Here is a 12,378-nt window from a genome sequence, read left to right as displayed (position 1 = left end):
TAAAGATTATAGCTCACTGATATGTTTAAGAAATATACAAAAAATAATTCTGTCTTTTGTCCTTAACCATAAAGTGAGGAGTTGAAATAGATAGGGTTCAAGGTGGCTTCCAACTCCAACAAAATGTTATTTGTCCTTAGGAAACAAACTAAATATAACAACAGAGAAGACCATTTAACATGGAGACATGAAACGTTTGAATGTGTAAGTTTCTACTGAAAAAAAGAAAGGACATTCAGTTAATTACCAGAATTCATCTTTGATATATGAGAACATAGATTTGAGTTGTGGCAATGAATTTTTATTAGTTTGATGGAATTTGACTCCATGGCAAACCACACGCAGAGGTCTTGGAAAATTTATTTTAATCTGTGAGAAATGGTTTAGTTTATCTTGTCACTTAAGCTGGCTTAATGTGAGTATCTGGAAGGTGATTGGTAATAGAATCAGTAATGTCTCCAAACACATTAAATACTTTCAAATAATGCTATTAGAAATTAGAAAAAATAATCAATGTGCAAAAACATTCATTTTTATTACAATGTAATGCATAAACATTTAAATACTGTCACCAAATATTTATAAATTGATTTTTTATTACGGAGCAATTACTAAATTATTTAATAAAAAGTAAATATGTCCCAACCACTTTTCTTACCATGTTTGTTTTCCAAAGGTAGCAAAAGTTAATGATTTGTTCTACATATGTCTATGCATATACCCACAATAAGAAATGTATATATGTCCTGTTACTAAAAAAAAATATTTGTAAAGTGTTACTTTTTCTTGCCATTTTAGTGTTACCACAAGCAGTTACCCAGTTTGAAGAATTGGTTGGTATGGCAGAGGCCGTGCTTAAGGGTCGCGGAACCATGTTTACATCTGCATCTACCCTCTGGAGAGCAACAAACAACTCCTCACCAGATTCATTTGCCTCCATGTGCAGTAATTCTAATTCTAATTCTAATTCCAGTTCACCAATTTCCTTGAAAGCTGAAGAAGAGCATCACACTGATGAGAAGCAGGTCAGTGGGAATACCCACCCTATCTTTCTCTGGGATATAGTTAAATACAAAAATTAAAATAAGAGCACCACTAGCAATATATCCTAAGAATCCCAAAACACCAGTCAGAAAGAATAGCTGCACCCCTATGTCCACAGCAGTGCTATTTACAATAGCTAAGATCTGGAAACAGCCCAAGTGCCCACCAGTAGATGAGTGGATAAAAAAAGCTGTGGTACATTTACACAATGGAATACTATGCAGCTGTCTAAAAGAAAGATCTCTTACCCTTTGAGACAGCATGAAGGGATCTGGAGAGTATTATGCTAAGTGAAATAAGCCATTCAGGGGAAGACAAGTATCACATGGTCTCACTCATATGTGGAATCTAATAAAGAAAAATAAACTGATGAACAAAATAGATCCAGAGACATAGAAGCATGGATCAGACTGATGAATCTCAGAGGGAAGGGGGTTAGGGGGCAGGAAGAGATTAACCAAAGAACTTATATGCATATGTGCATAATCCATAGACACACAATAGTGCAATGAAGGCCTTGGGGGGAGAGAGGGGTGAGGGGATCAATGGGGGGGAAAGGGGACATCTGTAATACTTTCAACAATAAAAAATCATTTTTTAAAAAAAGAGCACAAAGTGACCATTGTTTTATCAGATACTTTGTAACTTTAGATCACAACCATAGCATTCCTATTACATAAAACAGTAAATCTAATATTTGTGAAACAAATACCCAGGTTGTTTCTAAAACTAAAGTCAAATTGTAGGCAGTATGATGTTTTAAAACTAGACAATTCTAAATCCAGTAACAGAAGGATTACTGTGCATTAAGGGCTATGAAATCATATCATTGGAAAGAGGTAAATTTCATCCTCTGCATGCTGTCTGAACACAGCTCTTTTGCTACTTCCTCAATTTCTCTTAATAAAAATATAGAAGCTAAAAAGACAGGAGTTTCGTTTGAATCAGGTATTATTGTTGGAAAATAGGCCTTCAAGAGCAATATTAAATACTAAAAGTCTATCATTCAGAATATTTGAATCTTAGTGTATTCGTTTCCTTCTGCAGTCTAACAGATTACCGCAGAATTAGTAATTTGTAAGAATACGGTTTAAGTATCTGAGAGTTCTGTAGGTCAGAAGCGCGGTAATATCAAGCTATTGGCAGGGGGCTCCTTTCCGGAGGCTCTATGGAAGAACCTGTTTGCTGCTCCTTTGGGTTGTAGAATTCAGCTTCTGTGGTTGTAGAACCGAGTTCCAGTTTTCTTGCTGACTGTAAATGGAAGGCCATTCCTGCTTCTAGAGGCAACCACCTTCCTTGTTTTGCAGCCACTTCCACCATCCTCAAAGCCTGCCATGGCAAGCAAAGTCCCCCTCACTCTTCCAGTCTCTCCTCCATCATGTCCTGTTTTCTGGCCCTTTCTTCTGCCTCCCTCTTCTGCATAGAAGGGCTCCTGTAATTAGGTCAGGACCCACCTGGATAACCCAGGCTAGTCTTCCCATCTCAAGATACTTAACGTTAATCACACCTACAAAGTTGTTTTCCCATTCACAGTTTCCAGGGCCATTATTCTGCCTCCCACACTTAGTTAAGTATTGAGGAGGGGACTAATTCTCAAAGCACCAAATCCAGATTCCATAACAAGAATATGTATATATTCTGTATATGTATATACTCACAAATATTGGGAATTTTCTCAAAGACAGCATTTAACTCTAACACTTGAAATGTAAAGTATATACTAAAAGTATATTGCCCTAACCAGTTTGGCTCAGTGGATAGAGCATTGACCTGCGGACTCAAAGGTCCCAGGTTCGATTCCAGTCAAGGGCATGTATGTACCTTGGTTGCTGGCACATCCCCAGTAGGGAGTGTGCAGGAGGCAGCTGAACGATATTTCTCTCTCATGGATGTTTCTAACTCTCTATCCTTTTCCCTTCCTCTCTGTAAAAAATCAATAAAGTATATATATTTTAAAAAGTATAATGCATCTCCTTAAAGAACATTGATTTTGTTTTCTGGTATGCCTTAATTATTAATATATTCCTCCAGATTTTACTTCCTTTTTCTTCTTCTTCCAATTTCATTCTTTTTTTTTTCAGTTCAAGATTGAAAAATGGCAGATTGCTCGTTGTAACAAGAGCAAACCTCAGAAATTTATTAATGATTTAATGCAAGTACTTTACACAAATGAATACATGGCCACACACAGCCTGACCGGTGCAAAATCCTCTACTTCAAGGGAGAAAGCGGTAAAGCCAGCTATGAATCAGAATGAAGTTCAAGAAATCATAGGTGATAAAATGATTGTATTATACTGTCACATGATTTTGAAATTATTTTATCCTTCTAGGTTAAGTTATTCTTTTATGATATTTTCCTTCAAATTTATATTTCTGTGAAAGAAAAATTGGAGGACAATCTAAACCCTAGTAAATATGGGAAATTTTATAGAAAAAATTTACTTTAAAAGTAGATATTAAACTAAAACTAAAATTGAATATTACTGAAAAGTTTGGATTCAGAAAATTCATGGCTTTAGAAAAGTAAATTTTCAAAATCCTTTCAACCAAAATTTCATTAATAGTTTGTATCTTATTTTCTCTTTGTCTTAGTTCTATCCCTTATCTTTATTCTAGGAAGAAAGAGGCTAATTTGACTTTACTTATGGTTTTCAACTTACTGATTCTCCTTAAATATAATACTCTAGACTGTCAAATAATTTTTTGAAAATATCTAACAAATTTAGGGAATCACTGAATCCCAGCTCTCTATATTTTAATAGTATGTAATTTCTTACTTGGAAAAGGGTCAGACTCAACTATCCTAACTGATGTTGGGATAGATACAATTAAATTCCTAGCATTTTGGAGCAAGGAGAGATTTCAGAGCAAGCAGTAAGGTTAAAGTTGAGTGGTACCATAGGAAGACAAATACGTAGAACTTTGTTATCTCTTGCTTTCTTTGTAAAGCCTACTTATCTATTCATCTATTTAAAGATCTCATGGGTGCTTGGGCTACTTTTGCAAAATGAAGACAAAATTGTAATGTGCTTCATGTTTTATCTCAGTTCATATCCTAAGATGCAAAGGCCTCCTGAAGTGTTTTTGTGTGCTGCTGTTGTTTTTTATAGGAGTCACAAAACAGTTATTTCCCAACACGGATGATGTCTCGATCAGAAGAATGATAGGGCAAAAGCTGAACAACTGTACCAAGAAGCCAAATTTAAGCAAAAATATGAACTCTCAGGATATTAAGTAGGTCCTTGTGGTAAGTATTTTCAACCTTCACCATTCTTCTGATGTGGCAAGAAGATGCAATACTTTTATCCCTGAAAAAGCATTTTCTGAACACTCTACTCGAGAATACCAGTGGCCTGTGAAATGCTGATATTCCTGGGGGTGAAGGTGGGGACAGGGAAGGGAATTTAAACTTGGGAAATGATGACTTCAGTCACACAGATTTTCCCTTCCTAAAAACTCCCAGATATTTTGATACCCTTTAAGATGCCCAAGTGCACCCAGAAATCTCCAAGGAGAGCATATAGTATGTAGTGTTTTCCAAGTATGTTTTATTGAGGACCTTTTTTTTCCCTTCACAGAACACATGTTAAGTTGTGGTAGGGGTAGGAAGGAGCCAAAGGAAGAACACATGACAATTTACAAAGTTCCTCTAGAACACATGAGATACACATCTTTGGGGAAAAGCTGTGGCATGTCAATGAGACTGAACTCACAGCTCTAACCCAGCGATCGGACCTGTGTACCAACTCCTGGCTGGAAGTATTGAGGGGTTTCCTTCACACCCCCCATTCTGCTTCTCATTGTCTTTAAATCAGTTGTTAAAGTTAGCTTGTTGGATGAGGATTTTTACCAAGATGTTTGTATTAAACTAAGGAAAAGAATTATTTGTTTACAATGAGTTTTACGGAGATGCACTTTAGAGTCAGGCCCAGCCCCAGGCAAACCCTGAAATAGAATTTTGTGTTTGCTTTTACAACCCCTGGCTGTTTCACTTGTGCTCACCCTTCCTCTCCATTATTTTGATGGAAAATATGTAAAAATATGCATTATTATGTTATCCATTTTAAAAATATATATTTTAATTGATTTCAGAGAGGAAGGGAGAGGGAGACATAGAAACATCAATGATGAGAAAGAATCATTGATCTGCTGCCTCCTGTACTGGGGATCGAGCCCAAACCTGGGCATGTGCCCTTGACCGGAATCAAACCTGGGACCCTTCAGTCCGCAGGCTGATGCTCTGTCCACTGAGCCAAACCAGCTAGGGCAATGTTATTAATGTTTTAATTGGTAAATAGAGCCATAGGGTAAACATAGGGCAGGGTTTTTTGTCCATTTAACTTCTGCTTTGCCTGTTCTCCGTCTAACTCTATCATTTCTGAGACTATTTTCTTTGTCTTTTTCTTCTGTGTTTTAAATGAGATGTGGAACTGTGGATTGCAGTAATTCAACCAACCCACTCTCCACCCATTGCTAACTACCACCCCTTCCTCCCTGAGGGTCCTTTACTATTTTGCTATCCAAGTAAGGCTACTGATGAGGGTCAACAATAGTCTCTCTTCCTTAAAGACAAACAAAATTACTTATAACAATTGCAGAGTGATTCTTTCCCTTAGCTCATATATACTGGTAGACTGACTTCAAGATTTATAAAACATAAGGACATTTTATCCCTCATGATTAAAAATTTAAGTAGGCTGTGAATTTCATATTTTCTCAGTTAGTAGATAGTATTTAAATAAGCCCTCAGAACTTCTCATTTTGACACGGGCTACCTTATTAATGTGTGTAATGGCCAAGTTCCCTCTCTAAATACCATGCAACCACACACACGAGTCATAGAGCTATCTTTTGTAGCACATTATCACATTTCAGGGTTCTCCAAAGCATTTTAATATTCTAACTTCTGCCTTTTTAATATCTCAGACTGCCAAGGGTAAGTACAAAACTCATCTCTGACAAGATCAGTCAGCAGAGTGTTGAAGAAATTTAGTTTTGCTTGTGCTTGCCAGGAGTAGTGTTATTAAATCGCCTGGGTATGGCCTCAATTAACATTTTAAAAAGGAACAAATCTCTTGCTATGAACTCAATATTTTCTTGTGCCTTCTGAGCCTTAGCCTTGCTTGATTGTCAAGTTGCTTGGAATGGAAATGGATATATTTTGAATTAGAAATAGAGACTAACAAGGTGTCAGAAGTAATTATGTTCTGAATGGGAAAAGTTTTTTAATTGACAGGTATCTTTCATTTGAAGTATAGTTCAATCAAAATTATTTCAAAAAGGACTGAGAAACTATGTGGGGAAGGGCAGCGTATTTAGCCATACTTGATGCATTAGTCAGATATAGCACCATCTAGTGGTCATTTAACTAACAGGAACCCCCAAAGTTGACTACACTTATTTAGGTAAACTATGTCCCCTGCTCAACCAACCCCTCTCCCTCAAAAGTTTTTTTTGGAAAAATAATTCCCTTGCATTACTATTAACAGGGAGGATTCTTCAAAGTCATATAGACATATGAACTCCTATTCGTTCCAGAAGCCCAGCAACCCCCACCGACGTGCCCTGTGGCTGACTGTGCCCTCCACCCAGTACTGAGCTCGAGGTTGCCATCGGTGGCTTGGATTTGAAAGGACAGCCATTTCCCAGCTAAGACTTAGTTCTTTGAGGATTAATACTCAATTACATCCTTCCCCCTTTATCATCTATTCTCTCACATTCCTGTGACAGCTGTTAGGCCAAAGTGAGAGGCAACAAGCATTTTTTGAGATCCAAAAGAACAGTTCTTAGAAAAGCACCGATTTGGGCAGAAAGCCAACTAGTGTTCCAATTAGGAGGGGAGGCAAGGGGTGTTTATGAGAAAGGGAAGGGGGAACAATTACATTAACAGAAGGAAGAATTTCTATTGTGCAAAGAAGCTAACACCGTGATGCTAATTCTAAAGAATGTTTTCAGTTTTCAGTCCGGTAGTCATCATACCTGCTTTCTTATTATCTTTGCAAACAACTGTCTGGGATACAATGCTGCTTTGGGTTCTTTTGCCCAGTTTTCACATTCCAAGGGGCTGAGAAATAAGTAAGACATGCAGTTCCTCTGGGATGGCAGTTCTGACTCCACTTAAAAGTGGCTCCATTTATATTATTTTTCACTGCCCTCAAGTTGCCTGAAACTCACACTTTGCCAAGAGCTTGATGTGGCCAATCTTTCTGGCCTTTCTCCATTTTCCCCTCTCTCTTGTAGGAGCTGAAGAAAATTTTATTTATAAGAATATTAGCGTACCACCACCTCTATACCATTCCTCTAAACAGCCTTCTCCAGAAATTTCCAAGTATATATAATTTGTACTATAATGTTACATATCATATATTAAAAGTTAAAGTTGACCTAACACAGCAGTGCTGAAATGGGATTGAAGGGATTTTTGTCCCCTGCCCCTCAACTGGGGGATATTTGCAAATGTCTGGAGATATTGTTAGTTGACTCACTGGGTGATACTACTGACATCTAGTGGACAGAAGCCAGGGATGCTGCTAAACATCCTAGCCCAAGTTACCCAGCCCAAAATACCAACTGTGCCAAGGTTGAAAAATTCTAGTCTAAATATTTTCCTTATTTTAGAGATAATGAAACTAAAGCCTAAAAAGGTTAAGTGAATTAACAAGGTCATACAATTACTAGCTATTAGAGAGCCAACATTAGCATAAAGTTTTTCGTATTTCTTTTGGGGGGGGGTGCGGGGGGGGGGGGAAGACTTTTAAACACACACACAACACTTTACTAAAATCCAGGGGGCAAGTGGAGGTTCAATTGGGTCAGACGTGGTTTCCTGACCCGTGAGAGCTGGCCGGATAACTCGGTGTGGCTCAGTCCCAGGCGAGCACAAAGTGGCCCCTCTCCAACCATGACGGGCTCTGTGTTTTATTCAGTACTGAAGAAGGTTGCTTTGTATTCCTGACCCTGACCTATCCCTGAAGTATCCTGAGATCTGGAATTTGTAAGATTCTTCTCGTTCTTCTGGCTGCTGATGGCCAAAGTGAGACTGTGGTCGTAGCGCAACAGCTCCTCCTGGTGTGAGGGTAGAAGTAGCTCTCTCACGGGGAGAGGACTGGCTGAGCAGCCCACAACAAGGGCCTCATGAGTGGCCAAAGGCCCTGTGGAGTGGACACTGGGCCACTGGTGGAGGGCCTGGCAGGGGAAGGTGCCAACCTGCAGCAGATGCAATGCGGGCCGAGGCTTGGCCATGAGGAGCACGTCAGAGAAGAGGAAGAATGTTGGAGTCCAACCCCAGCAGGTCCAGGGGTTCCCAAAGGTGTGGACGGAGTCGGCGAAGAAGGAATGACACGGAGACAGCGTTCAGTTGATCAGCAGCCTAGCCAGGTTCTCTAGTCAGGTTCTCCGTCCAGGTTCTGTCTTTATTCTCCTGTTACATCTGTATTTATACCAGATGATGTTAAACCTATCCATTCTATTCCAAAGGTGAGGGCATTTGTTATCTCCATTCCAAGGTCACTACTCTATTGTTCTGTTAAACTACAAGGAAGTAACTGAAGGAGATTATCCTAAGTAAAGATTATGTAGCTTAAGCGTGATTGTTCCTAGTAAAGGTGATTAACTACCCACCTGGCACTTAGTTAAGGGGTTTTACTGATTTATTCCCTTCCTTAGTCCTGTTAATCCCTAACTCCAGGGAAAAATCCCCACCTGGGGAAACAACCTTTCTCAGAGAGGTGACCTTGGTTAAAACACATAGCGCCAAGAAGGGGAGCAACATATTAAGAACAGTATGCCATATACAACAGGTCCCTTGAAACATATGCTGTGCAGATGTTTCTTCCCTGCAGCGACTGTGTCAAGCAGCAAGGATGGAACGGCTTCAGGCAAGTTCCCCCTTTTTTATTTTTTAAATGATAGCACGTGTAAATCAGCGGCCAGCTCTCGGATTGGGTTGTTTAAGACTCGGAAGAAGACTGACAAGCAATGATAGCGAGCATAGCTATAAACATAGTGGATGGAGTGCACAAGGAGCCTTGTTCCTGTAGAAGGTTGTTGGCCTCTTCAGTCAAGGGATTTCAGCTGTCCTAAAGTCGGTGGTTTGGTTGTCCTCGTTGATCTGGCTAGCAGGCGACATCGCTGGCAACGGGCTTCGCGAAGCGTCAGCATGTTGAACTGCTGGATCAACGGGTCCATCAGGGCCATGCTTGATGGTGGTGTGGGCGTCCTGGGAGGAGTCAGCTGTGCCCTCTGGGTCGGCTGATATGGATGATACGGGGAGGGGGGCAAGCGGGGAAAAAGATGAGGCAGAGGCGGAGGGCGGTGTGACATGAGGTCGGACGGTCTGGAATCCACACAGGTGAGTCTGCGTCCTGTGGAAATAGACAAGCATATCCTCTCCCCCAGGCTAAAAGTACATCAGGTCCCTTCTAGGCTCATGCAAGCAAGTCTCTCCATTTGATGAGGGCTTTAGGTTTAGTTAGATCAGGGTTCCAATGTCTGTATATCGGAGAATTTCCCTCAGAATCTACATTTAGTATATTAATTACAAACAGAGTATGTTGTAGAACATGATGAGGAGAGGAATATTTAAACTCATTTTCTTGTAATTTTTTAATTTGTGTTTTTAAAGTTTGGCGAGCCCTTTCTACGATTGCTTGGCCTTGAGGATTGTAGGGTATTCCTGTAGTATGTGCGATGCCGAATGTAGAGCATAAGTTTTTAAAAGCTCTAGAGGTATAGGCAGGCCCATTGTCTGTGTTAAGTGCCCTTGGTATTCCTAGGTAGGAAAAGCATTGGAATAGATGTTGACTTACATCTTTAAAGGCTTCTCCTGTACGTGCAGAATCAAGGATAACATGAGAAAAGGTATCAATACAAACATGCACATAGCAAAGTTTGCCAAAAGATGGGACATGAGTAATATCCATCTGCCATAAATCACAGGGTCTAAATCCTCTTGGATTAGCTCCAGTAGCAGGGCTAGGAAAATGAGTAGGACAATGGCCCCAGTCACGCACAATACTTGGAGCAGCTTCTCTAGATATAGACGGAGAGCAGAAGCATTTTGATGGTGAATGGCATGAGACCGCCAGGCTTCTTCTAGAGCTGCACAAACTACTGGGCAGAGTTAGTAAATCCGCCTGATAATTTCCTTCGCTTAAGGGTCCTGGTAGGCAGGAATGAGCTCTAATATGTCCAATATAGGAAGCCTTTTCTCGTTTATGAATGTAAGTTTGTAGCTGAGTTAACAAAGAGAAAATGGCTGTTCTTCCTTGTGGGAGAGAGGCGGTCTCAATATGAGGAAATAATTTAACTATATATTGAGAGTCAGTGTACAAGTTAAAGGGAACCTGTTACAATTGACTAAGATCCCCTGTAACGAGGTGGAGCTCCGTCCTAATATTAAACGACACTTCCCTCAGGCAGCGGCCCAGACACCCCTGTAGGAATAGCTGCTAAGGGCGAGTCTGGGGTTAGTATTGCGTGGGTGGTGGCATGGAGGTCTAATCCTGCACTGCCTGGCGTTGCCCTGAAGAGGTCACTGACTGACTGAAATTTGCAGAGGGGTTGAGGGTTGATGCCCCGATTATTGCAGGGGCCTGGGGCTGACCCCCTCTCAAGTTTCCCGATTGAGGTGATGGGATAGAACCTCCTTGGGAGAGGTTTGTAGAATTTAAAGGCTGACCATTTTTATGGTATTTTGATCTGTATGTTTATTAAAAATTTAAGTCAAAATTTGTAATACACACACACACACAAAAACTACTGCCCCTGTTAAAATACTCTAAGAATTCTAAAATAGAATTTGCTCTGTTTTTTGAAATGTGTCCTTTATAGGCACTATACGTATCTGAAATAAAGCACCTCCAGTTTTAAATGTACCGTTGGATTTTGTTGGAGAATCTGCAGCCTCCCTGGTGAGCACAGAGGGACAGGTGCAGGGACGGGCTGAGACAGCTCTACCGTCGACGGACTCTCCTGATGGAGCAACAAGCTTGCTGAAGAAGTTGCATGTAGACTCCACCCTAAATACCCACGATGCATCAAACTAGAGAATTTCTAGCAGTTAAACAAGCATGCATTATGGTTTCTTGCCTTTTTCTGTCCCAAAATCTTCTCTGTACAGCTAACTTAACAGGAGAGTCAGAGCTCTTATCACAACAAAAAAACGTCAACCCTTAAAATTTGTCATTGCCCTCATCAATGGCTGTACATTTATTATCCCCAGTCACTCTCCATGTTGGTTTTCGGATCTTTAGCATGAGCACATGTGTGGGAAAGTACAGGGAAATAATCACTGTTCACAAGTAGGAGAGCAGCAGAGTCAGCCTAAAATCTGATGAGCCTATCTAACCGAGTCATAGTGTTTGAGCAATAAAATTACAAGGTAAGTCTGTTACTTAAAATATATAGAATAGAAATTTTTTAAAATGAGAGCAGCAAGATCTTTTATTTTAATATGAAACTGTTTCGTTGTGCTCCTACAAAGGAAATAAAGGAAATAAACCCCCAAATTTGTAATTGTTACACAATGCATCAACTTTCAGAAAAATCTTTTATGTTTGCTTGCATGCCTCTAACTTTTTATTGCCCGGAACTATAAATGCAGATATGCAATATAAAACACCAATGTGATCTAAAACAGCCTATGTAAGACATAATGTCCTATGTATTTGGTTATATTAGTACATTGCTTAGTTTTAACTGGTTTGTTTTCATAACATCAGAAGAAAAAATAATTAAAATCATATGGGGTTGATAATCACACAAAAAGAAAAATACCATTTTGCAAATGATTGAAAGGTAAAACTTTCTTCCTCAAGAGGCTTCTCCTTTGATGTCAGGTTGGCAGGTGACAGCTCTGCATCGCTACGCCATGCTTCTTCAAGTGCACAAGGTTATGCATAAACTTGTGAAAAACGATGCATATAATAGACAGTTCAGCACTGAAGACCCAAGGAACATTCCATAAACGTTGCTCAATAACTATGTAGTTGTACAAAATGACTATTCCTAAGGAAATAACTTATGTTAACATTTGCTACTTTTACTTAAAAATAAATAAATCTCATTGAAAACATAAACAGTATTTGCTTGTTTCTTATTAATGTATAAAATCCAGGGGGGAGGGGAATCCCTTTCTAGATTGATGGCTTCTTTTACCCACACATTGAGGCACTACCATTACAGTTGGGCTGTGTGGCTCTACCTGATTTGTCCTCAAAAGAGCCCTCATGCCTGACCCATGTGGCTCAGTGGTTGAGTGTCGACCTATGAACCAGGAGGTCACGGTTTGATTCCTGGTCAGGGCATATGGCTGGGTTGCGGGCTTGATCCC

The 12,378-nt window shown here is 39.8% G+C and overlaps 1 protein-coding gene across 2 annotated transcripts in view; it reads left to right on the top strand.

Moving 5' to 3' along the window:
- Positions 1–12,136, top strand: part of BEND6 (BEN domain containing 6) — a 59,912-nt gene extending 47,776 nt beyond the window's left edge. Inside the window, exons 4-7 of one of the 2 annotated variants that reach the window (XM_036318496.1) lie at positions 799–1,025; positions 3,126–3,318; positions 4,157–4,293; positions 10,878–12,136. In XM_036318496.1, coding sequence (XP_036174389.1) covers positions 799–1,025; positions 3,126–3,318; positions 4,157–4,284 — 548 coding nt within the window. In that variant the 3' untranslated portion in view covers positions 4,285–4,293; positions 10,878–12,136. Of the gene's footprint in view, positions 1–140; positions 205–798; positions 1,026–3,125; positions 3,319–4,156; positions 4,294–10,877 lie in introns of those variants that run through there. The other variant, XM_036318497.1, reaches the window with a different exon arrangement.
- Positions 12,137–12,378: the final 242 nt, after the last annotated feature.

The sequence above is a fragment of the Myotis myotis genome, unplaced genomic scaffold (assembly GCF_014108235.1).
Source record: "Myotis myotis isolate mMyoMyo1 unplaced genomic scaffold, mMyoMyo1.p scaffold_m19_p_7, whole genome shotgun sequence".
Lineage (NCBI taxonomy): Eukaryota > Metazoa > Chordata > Mammalia > Chiroptera > Vespertilionidae > Myotis > Myotis myotis.
The sequence above is the reverse complement of the archived record's forward strand: the minus strand, read 5'-3'. Positions and strand labels throughout refer to the sequence as shown.